This window comes from Rousettus aegyptiacus, unplaced genomic scaffold (assembly GCF_014176215.1).
Source record: "Rousettus aegyptiacus isolate mRouAeg1 unplaced genomic scaffold, mRouAeg1.p scaffold_m13_p_18, whole genome shotgun sequence".
NCBI classification, from domain to species: Eukaryota; Metazoa; Chordata; class Mammalia; order Chiroptera; family Pteropodidae; genus Rousettus; species Rousettus aegyptiacus.
The window spans coordinates 19,276,566-19,288,685 of record NW_023416293.1 but is presented as its reverse complement, the minus strand read 5'-3'; the positions used below and the strand labels follow the sequence as shown (position 1 = coordinate 19,288,685).

The window sequence follows — 12,120 nt, the reverse complement described above, 5'->3', positions numbered from 1 at the left end:
CAGCCACCACGCCACTTCCAGATGCAGAAGAGACGCAAAGGAAACGAAGAGGAAAGACCAGGAGGGCGTGTGGAGGGGGACGAGCCGCCAGCCAGGCGGCACCTTGACTCCCGCAGCACCCCTGGGTCCCGCTGCGGGCGCTCAGAGCAGCAGCTCACACGGTTGGGGTGTATCAGACGCCTGTGGTCCCACTGACTGCTCCCCAATGAATAAATCCTGCCACCCATCTTGCTGGAGGGCGTCCTCTCCGGGGCGTGGGGTGTCGCTACGGGAGAGACGGAGTCCCCGGGGGGCACTAGTGGCTCCTTCCCAAGGTGTGTCACCGAGACACGCAGGGCTTTTTATTTTTTTAAACGAACTTAAGAGTAATAAAACCTCCATAAACCCAAGCATCTGGCACATCTCAGGGTGGGCCTTTTATTATTTGTGGCTTAAAAGATCCGAGGGAAGCCAAACGCGTCTAAAATAAACACAGAAGCAGCAGGGCGAGTTGCGCTACCTTCCAGCATGGACAGCAGCATCACCACCATGTCCTTCTGCAGGTCCATCAGCTCCTTCAGCAGCTCGATCTGACTGGAATCCTGAAAACGTGCACAGCCTGCGTTTGGGATCACGAGGAAACTGCAGCAAGCTCATCACACGCGTCCTCGTCCCCAACGCTCCGCGGGCAGTCAGCGGGGGTGCGACAGAGTCACAGCGGGCCAGGTGCCCGCCCAAGCCCACACCCAGGGCCGGACGGTGTGCGGCTGGCTCCAGCTCACGTTTGTTAGCGTCCATGGGGACACGGCGGGAGCGGGGCGCGGGGCGCAGACCCGGGGAGCGGGGAGCAGGGCACAGGGCTCGGGATGCGGGGCGTAGGGCATGGGCACAGGGCGCAGGGTGCGGGGTGTGGACCCGGGGAGCGGGGCGCGGGGTGTGGATGCGGGCACAGGGTACAAGGTGCAGGGCATGGGCGCAGGGCGGGCTCTCTAGGCTGTGGGACCCTGCGTTCCGCACCCTGACATCTTCCTGTCACTGGGAAAGTCTGCACAGAATTTTTTTCTTTTCTGACTTCTTATACAAAGATGCTATATATTTTGTAAAAATTAACTTATTCTGGAAAATTAACTTATCCTGGCGTGTAAGTGACATGAGGTACACTTATGTAACACGAATGTAACCAAAAATGTCCCTAAGTGTACCCACAGGCGTAATGTACAGTGCACCTTGTCTACCGTTTTTATTAAGTTCTCTGACATACTTCTGGTTAAAATTTTCTGGTTTTGTTTTGTTTTTGCTTTTGATTTTTCACCATGAATTTTTTTTATGACAACGGGTATCATTTTACTCATTTGGATTTTGCTACATATGAAGCTACATTTCTACACTACTGGAAAAGTGAAACCTTTTCTTTCTGAACAGCTGTTACCTTGACCAAGTCTGCAAAGGGCGAACCACCTCCGGGTATTAATGAAATGCGGCCACACCTCAGAATGAGCGCTCTCTAGGCTCCCGCTGGTTTCCTCAACTTACTGAAATGTCATTAGTGACTGGATGAAAGCATGATGACCTTTCCTTACTGGGTCGAAGTCACCCATTACTAGATCGTGACAAAGACTCTCTCCTTGACCAAACTCCAGCCAGGCTCCTCTGAGCCCTCGTCCCAAGTAGGCCCCAACCCTGGTCTACGAAGACGGGAACCAATATTCGCCAAGTGTCCAGCAGCCCAGGGCCATATCCCCGGATGACCCTGCCCCCTTGGAGCGCCCCTCATGCCTGCCAGAAAGCGTATGTTTGTTCCACCACCTGAGGACCGGGCCTCTGTCCCCCAGTCTCTGTGGGAGGGAAGGAGCCTGGCCCTGTAGCTGCCAGACGCAGCTGGCCTCACAGCAATGACATGGACCGACCCTGGAAATTTGCACTTCCATGACTCTGCTGAGCCCCTGCTCGCCCCCTTCCACAGCCCCTCACCTTCCCTTTAAAACGCCCAGTCACCTCTGTGCAAATCTCTGTGCGAATCTCTGAGTTTACACTGGCCTCTCTTACCTACAGCGACAGTTACTGCTCGTTACAGCCTGCCCTGACGCTTCAGCCAGTGTCTGCTTTAGGCCGGGCAGGTGTGAGGATCCTCAGGCTGTCAGAGCATAAAGGAGGCCGAGAGGACGGGCCGGCCTGACGACAGGACACGGGAGTGAAACCTCCCGACTGTGCATCCAGCTCTTTGCTCCGCCTGAGCCCGCCAAGGACCACGCCCTGACAAGTGACATCCAGCAAAACTCACCGCTTCGAAGGGACACGGTCACTCAAGATCTACGTGAAGCATTTTTCTACTTATGCGGCTCTTAGCTTCGAATAAAACAGATATAACAGTGGGAAAAACATGCTGATATTTTCAACATGTGTTCCCAAATTAACACTAAAATGTGTTGCAAAATCTACTTTGTATTGGCTTATCCTTACAGCTACTTTTTTCTGTGACTTTTGCAAAGTTAAATTTTCCATTAGTGTGTGAGCGCTGTCTACTGAGAAACAGCAGCTCGATCCAACCCTGTAACAAAACCCGCCCCCTCGGCTGGCCTGGCGGCAGACTACGAAGCTTCGCCAGGGGCAGGAGAGGGAAGTCGCAGAGGCGGGGCTATGCAGGACCGGAAACTGTTCAGTGTCTGGAGACGATACTCTTTTATTTCTCCATGTACTCGGTTCCTTAATATCTTGTGTTCTCGATTTTGAATAACGGTCCCACCTATTCTCAGCTTGCCCAAAGTTCTTTTAAAGGAAATGGTTTTGAATGTAAAGGATGCATAAGGAACTAATCTAAGCATGACGGTATTCGAGCAAAGGAAAGCACGTTTCGTTTGCCGGCGGCCGGTCTCCAGCCTGGCGTGCGGGGCGGCGGGAGGCGGCGACCTACCTGGGACAGCTTCATCTGCATGTGCGCGAACACGTGCAGGAAGCCCACCACCGCGTCCCATAGCCGGCTGTGCGCCAGGCTCTGCTGGTTGCCAGTGCACGGGCCCTGCGGAGAAACACAGCCACCGCGTCATTCCTGCCCGTCTCGCCACCAAGGCGAACCTGCCGGCAACAGGGACGAAACGATCGCATCGCGTCACCAACACGGCATCTGCGAAGACAGGACCCGAAACGAAAGCGACGCGGCGAAGACGACGGACACGGTCTTCTTCGAAAGGTCGAATATAACGAATACAGAAAAAGCATTTCTGAACAGATTTTCAGGTTCTGTTTCTCTCTAAATAACGAAACACGAACAAAAAAGAAAGGTTAATCATTTCGTTTTCTCCTGGCTTTGTTTTCCCCTATTTAGAGGAGAAGGGTAAGATGCAGTTGTTTTGGGGGTTCAATCAAATTGACCAGCACTTACTACCAGATTCTTTCCATACAAGGGAGGGAGGGGGCGGCTCCTCCGGCTCCTGACGCCAGGGACGGCGGAGGCCAGGGAGGACCCGGGAGTCCTCGCCCATCCTGAAGTCGGTGCGTAAGAGCTGGAACTAGGAGGTGTGAAACACGGAGTGACAGAAAAAGGATTTGTGCTTCTGGCTGGGCCACCCAGCGGGGAGCTTCCTAGCTCAAACCCTGCCCACGAGACTCTCCAGAAAGGGGGGTGGGGGTGTTCCGAGGCGGGAGGAGGCACCAGACTCAGTCAAAGAGTGGCCAGTGCACAAGATCCATTCGAACACGGGCAAAGAAGCGGTCCCGGGAGGCTGTGTGACAGACAGCGTGAGGGCAAGCAGGCCGCGTGGCCTGCAAGCCAAGGAGCCCGCCCGTGCTCCAGGCCGCCCCCCCTTACGTAATCCCTGTATGAGCAGGAACTGGCATCAAAGGCAGCGCGCAGCGCCGCGGTCTGAAAGGCCGTCCAACAGCAGCGCGCACGGCTGCTGTTCCCAGCATCGACACCCACCGGCGAGGACGATGCCGAGACGGGCATCTGCAAAGCACGTCCACGAAGTGCCACGTGGTAACCTGGACGGCTCCTCGAACAGAAAAAGGACGCTAATGAAAAAACTGGTAAAACCAGAATAGGGCCTTGATGTAGTTTAAAGGACTGTGCCGATGTTCATGTCTTAGTCATGACGAATGTGTCAGGGTCCCATGAAATGTCAGGGTTTCACACGCAGCCGTGGGTGGTGTGTGAAGCACTCTGTACTGTCTTTATAACTTCTCCATATGTCTAAATTATCCCCAAACAAGTTTTTGTTAAAATAAGTATTTCAGAAATGATTAATTTATATAAAAATGTCACATAAACGAGGAGCAAAGAGAAGCTAAGACATGAAGCCATAACAAGCCATGCTCCTCTGCCTACCATTCCCTAAATGTTCACATAAATAAATTAGAATAAAAAATGTTTTACGTAGTGAGAGGTTAACGATGCTTCTACTTTTATTTAAATTCAGGAATGTGACTTATTTTAGGGACCAAGAAATGCCCGCTTTTGGCTGAAAAGTCATGCGAGTTCCCTTTGTTGTACAGAAAACCTCTTCCTGACTGTTCCTGTGAAATTCACTGGCTAATGTCATCATTGGTTACTCTCGGTTAATCGGGACAGCTCACATTAAGCGTGCTTAACGTTTCTGGACATGGATGAGGCTCGTATGGCAATAACGGAAGCCAGGCAAGACAAGGAAATCGGAACATGAGTGGACCAAAACTGATTTAAAATTCACTTTTACTTAAAGAAAAATTATTAGAATTACCAAGTGTGGCTTTTCCATTTTGAAATGCTGAAATAAGGGTCCTGGTTCCCACCCTGGGAGAGCACAGAAAAAGCGAGATTCTCCCGAGGTAGGCGCATGGGCCGCGCACCTCGCTGCCCTAAGCCACGGCTGGCCTCACGGGGCCACCAGTCTTTATTCACTCAGCAGTCCTCCTACAAACCCCTGTGGCCATGCCAGCTCTGGGAAACAATCTGTTATTTCTACGTAACTTCTCCCCACTCCGAGGTCACGTCTAGTCTAAGGAAGCAAACTATAAGTTCCTGCCTCCCGTTTCTCCTGGGCACGTGGGACTCCAACACGGCGACTCCCTGCTCCAGAGTAACCTGTCCTTGGAGACAGAAGGACACACTGGACTGCGAGGGAGGAGAAAAGTTTTGCTGGTTGAAAAAAAAACAAATGGAATTTTATAAAATACTTTCAAAATCTGCAGGTTAAGACAAGTTTAGTTCAAGAAGAATATGAAACAAATCAGTTTTTTTTTTAAAGGGTATATTCTTCATGGTATTTGGAAATTTACCTGTATTATACATGACTACATTATATAATTACACACATTCAAATAAGGTTTTAAACGCTGCGCTCTGTTTTTATAAAGTCTCTATGAAACCTCTTCCTTGCTTTTCCAGAAACACTATACAAAGCGGTTGGTCGCCCTGCCCCACCACCCCCCTTCCAACACACGCGCCGGGCCCTGGAAAGACCAGGCACCACGCGGTTCTTGCCTCTGAGAGTCAGAGACACCTCGGTCTGCAAAGGGCAGAGCGCGCTCATTTCCCAAAAATTCACACCTTGACCTAAACCATGAAGGGCCCTCCCTGGCTGGGAACCTGGGGACGGGTGACCGGAAAGGCGGCCGACGGCGGGAAAGCACGCCGCGCTTTCCCACGGACCGCGACGCTGACCAGTGGATTCTGTTTTCTTTCTTCCTTCCAATAGCAGCAGCGTTCAAAGGTTTACCTGAATGTACTCCGTGAGTGTGTTGAACACCTGCTTGGCGACCTGAATCGCTTTGGAGAAATTCCTCTGTCCTTGCTCGTCGATGACGTCTTTCCCGGAGTAGAACCAGTAGAAATCGCTGACCGACTCCTGCAGAAGTGGGACACAGGGCTCAGGCGCGTTCTGAAGAGACCACGGACCTGCCGGGTTCAACTCTATGATACAAAACCGTTTCAAATACTAGATTTGGCAGTGAACAAAAATATCTGTGAATTAGATATAATTCCCAATGATGTCCTCCTACATGCGCATTGTGGCAACGTCCTTCCTAGATATGAATAAACACTGGGGAGAAGATAAGCGGCAGAAGCCTGACTTTGAAAATTACTTTCTGTTTTGTAACCTTGAACTTCACAAACAAGGATTCATTAGATTAATGCATACTTAACCACTGAGCGGTTACATCTTTACTATGTGAGCACAGAAAATAGATAAATCATGGAACAATACTTTTGGGTTGCAGACACCTGGCCTCCTGTTTCTCAGGGTGAGGACCTCGGGGTGTTCCTGACCCTGTAACCGGCCCTGGAGAAACTGACCCATCACTGACAGACGCCGACAGCAACTGCCAGCAAATGTCCAGCGAGGAGCGATCTACCCACGCAGGACGTTTTCAGCAATGACTTCTATTTTGAAGGAATTTTAACCAGCTAAATAAATAATACAATTCATACTAGTGTGTAAAGTACTTTTGGGTTTTGAGATATGACTTCAAAAAATCACAACACTTTTTGAGATATTCGCTTTAAAAACAGACTCCCCCCGCCCCCATTAAAGTAATAGGGTGTTGTGCTTTCACTTACTCACAGATTAAGGGGAAAACTGAAAGTTTGTGCAATTTTTTAACGTACTAGACCTGGCTTCTCTAATAAATAAAACGAGGACTAAAAGTTGCATCGGGTGCTCATCACTGCGGAGGCCTGCACCTCAGACCCAGCTTTATTAACATAAAAAGTTACTACAATATGAAAGAGATTTTTAACCGATAGTGTGTCAAGCTAAATTTTAAAATCATTTCAAATATTAGGATGGCTGAATAGAACTAATGTGAGAGTATTAAGTTTAAGTATATGGGAGATGATCTGAAAACTTTCTTTCCCACTCCGGAGAAGGTTTCAAATATTCACACATACCCCGCCCCATTTATCTATCAACTGCAGAAGCAGCAGAACATGCAAGTGCTTTTAAAATTTAAAATGCCATCAAGGTAAAACATTTAAGGGAAAAAGCACAGGCTTTTAGAAAGAAAACGATGTGCAAAGTTGACCCAGGATCAGAGACAGAGACGACAGTCGCGGTTTGATCCCCAGACTTGGTGGGACTGCGACCAAACACGAAACGTCTCGAGAGCTCCTGACGAGTTGCGACTCAAGGCGCCGCGCGCCCGCGCCACACACTCTTCTGCCACGTGACATCAGCAAAGCAGCGCCGCTTGTCACTACGGCGTGCGAGGCGGCGCGTACCTGGACCCGCAGCAGGTAGTCGACGGTGGAGATGATGATGTTGACAGTGGTGTTGTTGCCGGTCTGCGTTCTCAGGTAATTCTGAAAATCTACGCAAGATCAAAAGATGTTATTACCGCTCATTCCAAAGTTTAAAATGAACTGTTATCTGAATAACTCCAAAAGCAAATGATATCTCCTGCAAAATCACTGTGGCTAAGAGTCGTGTTTCATTTGACAGTTTTAATATGAAATAATTTTAGTTTCCATAAAAAGTGAGTGACCACCCCATAAACATGTCTAGGTGCTTCATGGAACAGCAACGCCCCATTTCGGTCTAAGAGGCTGACACGTGCGCCCTGACGCCCAGCCCTAGGGCCCTGGGCACGGGGCGGACCGGCAGGGCTGCCGACCCTCAGGATCCAGCATCAAATTATTTACCCAGGAACCATTTGTTCCGCAGTCCTGCGCTCAGTGCGGGGGAATCAGAGGTAACATTAAGCTCCAGTCCCTGCCTCCATGCACGCACCAGCCTGACAGAGAGCTAGATACATGCACGACGGCCGGAGGCACAGGACGCTCAGCAGTTCCGTGAAGCGCATCTCCAGTCAGAGAAATAAAGCTACATGTTCTCTACAGGTGTCTGTCTAATCTGTGTCTTTCTTCACCTGTGACCTTCTTCTCTAACGGAGGAACTGAGAAGAATTAGCGTGATGGCTACAGGGGACTCTGAAGCGGCGGTACAGCGTACAAAGCACCACAGCACCCGCGCGCCACGCTGACGCTCACGGTCTGTCTGCTGGCTCCGGGGATGAAGCGTATTTGGGACTAACAGGCCCCTTCCTGTCATCACCGGCTTCACAACACTTATGCCTCGGTGTCATCATCCAGCCCTGGGTCCCACAAACCTGAGTTGTGCCCCTCACAAAGCAGCTGCAGGAAGCGGAACAGGTCACAGGTGAACTCATCGTCCTGCAGGACCTTTTCTCCTGCAGAAAGATCCAGACGTTACTAACCCCCTCAGCACGTCCCTCCCGGCTGGACCCGCCTCCGTCAACCTGCGTGTCGGCCTCGCAGCGCTCTGAACCACGACTGACCACAGGCCACAGCCCCGTCTCTGTCTGGAGCTCGCGAGGGCACGCGCTGGGCAGACAGATGCCCGTTACCTTCTTCAGAAAAGAACACTGAACCTTAAAACTCAGACTTCTCTTGTAAAAGTAGCCGCATGGGTTTGGCAACATTTTAGAAACAACCTGAAAGTTTGAAGTTTTGCTTTCTTTTTTGGGGGGTGGGGGGGTAAGATGGATACAGAAATTATTTTGGCATCTCTTACAAACGTTAATGGTAAATCGCGTCCTCTGCATCATGAAAAACTAAGTATGTTTGTGGAGCAAAAACAATGCTGCAGAAAGGGCTCAGATGTTTCACCTGTATTTCAATTTAAATGTATCTTGATTGTGAGTTACTTTCAAAGCAAAACGCAAAGAAACAAACAGCAACAACAACCAAAAAGACATAGCACCATGCAAAGCACAGAGTGTCAGTGAAAAAAATGTGCAACATATGAGTGTATGCTCTGGAATCTAAAATTGTTTAGAAGGCAAAATGACAAAAAACATTGTTTGGCAAGTGAATGAATGTATTTATGCATTGAAAAAATAATAACTTTTCAGACTGGAAACACCTTGGGTTAAGAAAGAAAATTATGTGATGATCGTGTGTTTAATGAAAGGTGTGAAGGATCATAATGACAGAACCGATGGACTTAGCAGTGTGTGGTCTGTGACTTTCAAAGTGACAGGCTTCATATAATGAGAGGTTAGGCGGCAAAACCATTTTGAAAACTAATATAAACATTAAAACAAGTACATAAAATCACTGTACTAGTTCTCCCTTAAGCCTGTAAGATATGACATTTGGTGACCAAACTAAAATCACCAGGTCTACAAGTCAGTCCTGTGGCAAGTTTAGGTGTTAAATGCCCACTGTTTGAACCCTGTGACAGGGCTGATGAGCCCATTCCTCAGTGTCCACGAGACAGGACAGGGAAGAGAGGGAGGGCAGCCTAGGCTAACAAGCAAGCAAACTCTCTGTCGGCGTTACTCGGTATCGTTTCACGATCTACTTCAATCACAAGAGTCTTTAAATTGATATTTAAATCAGAATATTTTCAGTTACAGAGACTGGTTCCTTTCTGGTGAGCCCATGTGATATGTTTTTCCCCCTAGAAAGCTGAATCAATAAACCATTTACATACTTTCGATGCTCACACAGTCAATGTGGAATGAGGAACGCTTGATAGAAAGTATGCAGCAAAGGTAATATCAAGCTAAATTCCACTTAGTCTACCTGTGGACCTGAGACTGCTGATTTGCGACATGAGGTTTTAGCTGCTGTCGCACGCACAGTATGTTCTCGACTGTACACACGCACAGGTGACTTCGCACGCGTGAGGACACGCTGCAGATGGCAGGGCGGCAAGGAAGGGGTGGGGTCGACCTGCACGGCCACCAGGTGCACCAGGCGCCAGGCGGGTGCTACTGCGTAAGGAACACATCTGTGTCTTCTGAAAGTGGGGCAGACAGGAGACGCGGTGACAGAGAAGGGGGACGGCGTCGCATCTGCGGGGGCCGTGGGAGCCCCGGCCCGCTTGGTGATGGATGCAAAAGCAATTCCACTGGAAGATGGAAACTCAGATTAATGACAATGCAACGGAGTGAGACGCAGCTGAAAGAGCTCTGCGTTCAGAACGGCGTCTGCGGCAGCTGCTCGGCGGACGCGTGGGGAAACTGCGAGGCGCACCCCTCGGCCCCCTTCAGTCAAAAGGGGCTTACGCTTTCTAATTCTGTGACAAAACGAGAACTATTTCAACACTGTTGCTGCCGGTGCGCTGCTTCTCTGCGGCTCAGTTTTCTCATCTATAAGACGAGGCTACTGAGCACTGTCCACCTGACGGCTCTTCCACGTGACCATTTGTACCAACCGTGGAAAGGTTAGTGGCAGCGGCAGTGGCAACAACTCTGAACGAAGAAGCAACCACACGCCCGTGTGATGCACATGCCCGTGTGATGGATACAGTTACCTGATCACATTTATTACATGCGTTTATATTTTCAAAAAGTCATTTTAACTTTAATGGATCAAAATGGTCTCAAAAAATAAATTTTCACTTGGAAATATTAGGTAGACTTTGTTCATTTAAGCTACCAGTAAAAATTAATTCCTATTTTAGAGATCTAATAAAGTTAACATACTTTTAAAGGTCCCTGTTTTACTCACAGTTGGTTGACCCAATTGATATAAAAAGGACACAAGCATTTGCTTAAGCTCAATAAAAATGACGTTGTTTTTATGGATGATTTAGAACGTCTGTGGTCCTGGCTCAGTTTGTGGCCTTACATCCAGATAAAACTTGGTTTAACCATTATTAATCATCATTAATATTGATGATTATCAAGTTGCTAATAAAAATTAATGAAATAAGTAAAAAGACTTTCTAGTATACGTATAAAAACAATAGAATTAGGATAAACAGACTTTAGAAGCCTAAACTCCCTCGTTGTAAGGTCTTTTCATGGCGGTACCATCAATAATGAAAAGCTAAAGGATCAGTAGCATGAACCCCGAGAATTCCCTGTAAACTCTTGTTAAATAGAACTCAAGAGTTCCCCGCTGCCGTGGAGGGAATAATTCTGATTCCTGACCTGTAGAGGACTTAATTTCTATTTTGTATACGGGCTAAACTGAAGGACTAAGGCAAATGATATTTTTAAATAGTGAAAAGTCAGGTATTTGATTCCACGTGGGTAACTTTAACGTCATTGCTCAAATGGCTTTAATGTGGCTGTTTAACTTATAACACAGTTCAACTAGCAAATAATAAAAACTTTTACAGACTCACGATGAACACTTAGTGACGACCATGTGCTAGCCACTGTGCTAGATACATTTTCTCATCATTTCATTTCAGATTTATAATAATCCTATAAATCAGCTGATATGAATCCCATTTTGTGGTTCAGTGAACAACTGGGAAATTCAGTACCATTCACCAATGCCCTACGAATGTTGCTCTTAACTTGTTAAAGGTTTGAATAAACATTCATTAAGTGCTTTGCTAGGTACCTTGTGAGGATAAAAAGACTAATGGACATAATCCCTAACCTCAGGAAGCCCTTAGTCTAATGGGAGAGGCAGGCAATGACAGAGGATTTCCACATTATGTGGTCTTTCTGAATTCACTGCGCCGTAGTTTCAAAACTTCATAAAGGTCTCTTCAGTAATAAAGAAGGTCACTGGCTAATCCTCGATTGCACGCACTATATGTTATTTAAAGCGTGAACTCCTACTTGCTTTCGCCAATTTTAGGATCCAAGGAAAATGTTTTCTAATGTGTGGTTTTGGGAATGTCAATCCCTGACTGCCTGACTTCACAGGGTGGTTGAAAGAATCAAATTAGTTCAAATAAGCACAAATGCTTTGAAATACGCAAAGCACAATAAGAGTAAGTGTGAAGTTTCAATGATGTGAAGCCGTAAGTTTGAAGAAACCCAGATTTCTAAAACAGAATTTCAGTGGGTTGTGGATATGATAATAACCTATAAATTCCATTAAGTACAGATATTTAAATTAAGGTAACAATATAACATCAGTGCATAAAATGAATCCCTATTTTAAACCTCAAGACAATAAAAATGACCACATGAAATAAATTAGAACAGTGGCCCCCAAGCTTTTTGGCACCAGGGAGCAGTGTCCCATGAGCATCTAATGCCTGGTGACCTGAGGCGGAGCTGAGGCGGTGATGCCGGTGCTGGGGGCGGCTGCGGATACAGGTGACGCTTCGCCCGCCCGCCCGCCGCTCAGCTCTTGCTGTGCGGCTCGGTCTCTACCAGGCCACGGACCGGTACAGGTCTGCGGCCCAGGGGTTGGGGACCCCTGCTACAGATAACAGAATTAACATGTTAGCT

The 12,120-nt window shown here is 48.0% G+C and overlaps 1 protein-coding gene across 7 annotated transcripts in view; it reads right to left on the bottom strand.

Annotated features, from left to right (window-relative positions):
* Positions 1-12,120, bottom strand: part of RYR2 (ryanodine receptor 2) — a 525,506-nt gene that overhangs the window by 32,902 nt on the left and 480,484 nt on the right. For all 7 annotated transcript variants that reach the window (XM_036235620.1, XM_036235621.1, XM_036235624.1 and 4 more), the window contains 5 exons: positions 8,059-8,139; positions 7,172-7,260; positions 5,670-5,798; positions 2,891-2,995; positions 500-581 (listed from right to left, as the gene is read on the bottom strand). In XM_036235620.1, coding sequence (XP_036091513.1) covers positions 500-581; positions 2,891-2,995; positions 5,670-5,798; positions 7,172-7,260; positions 8,059-8,139 — 486 coding nt within the window. The remainder of the gene's footprint in view (positions 1-499; positions 582-2,890; positions 2,996-5,669; positions 5,799-7,171; positions 7,261-8,058; positions 8,140-12,120) is intronic.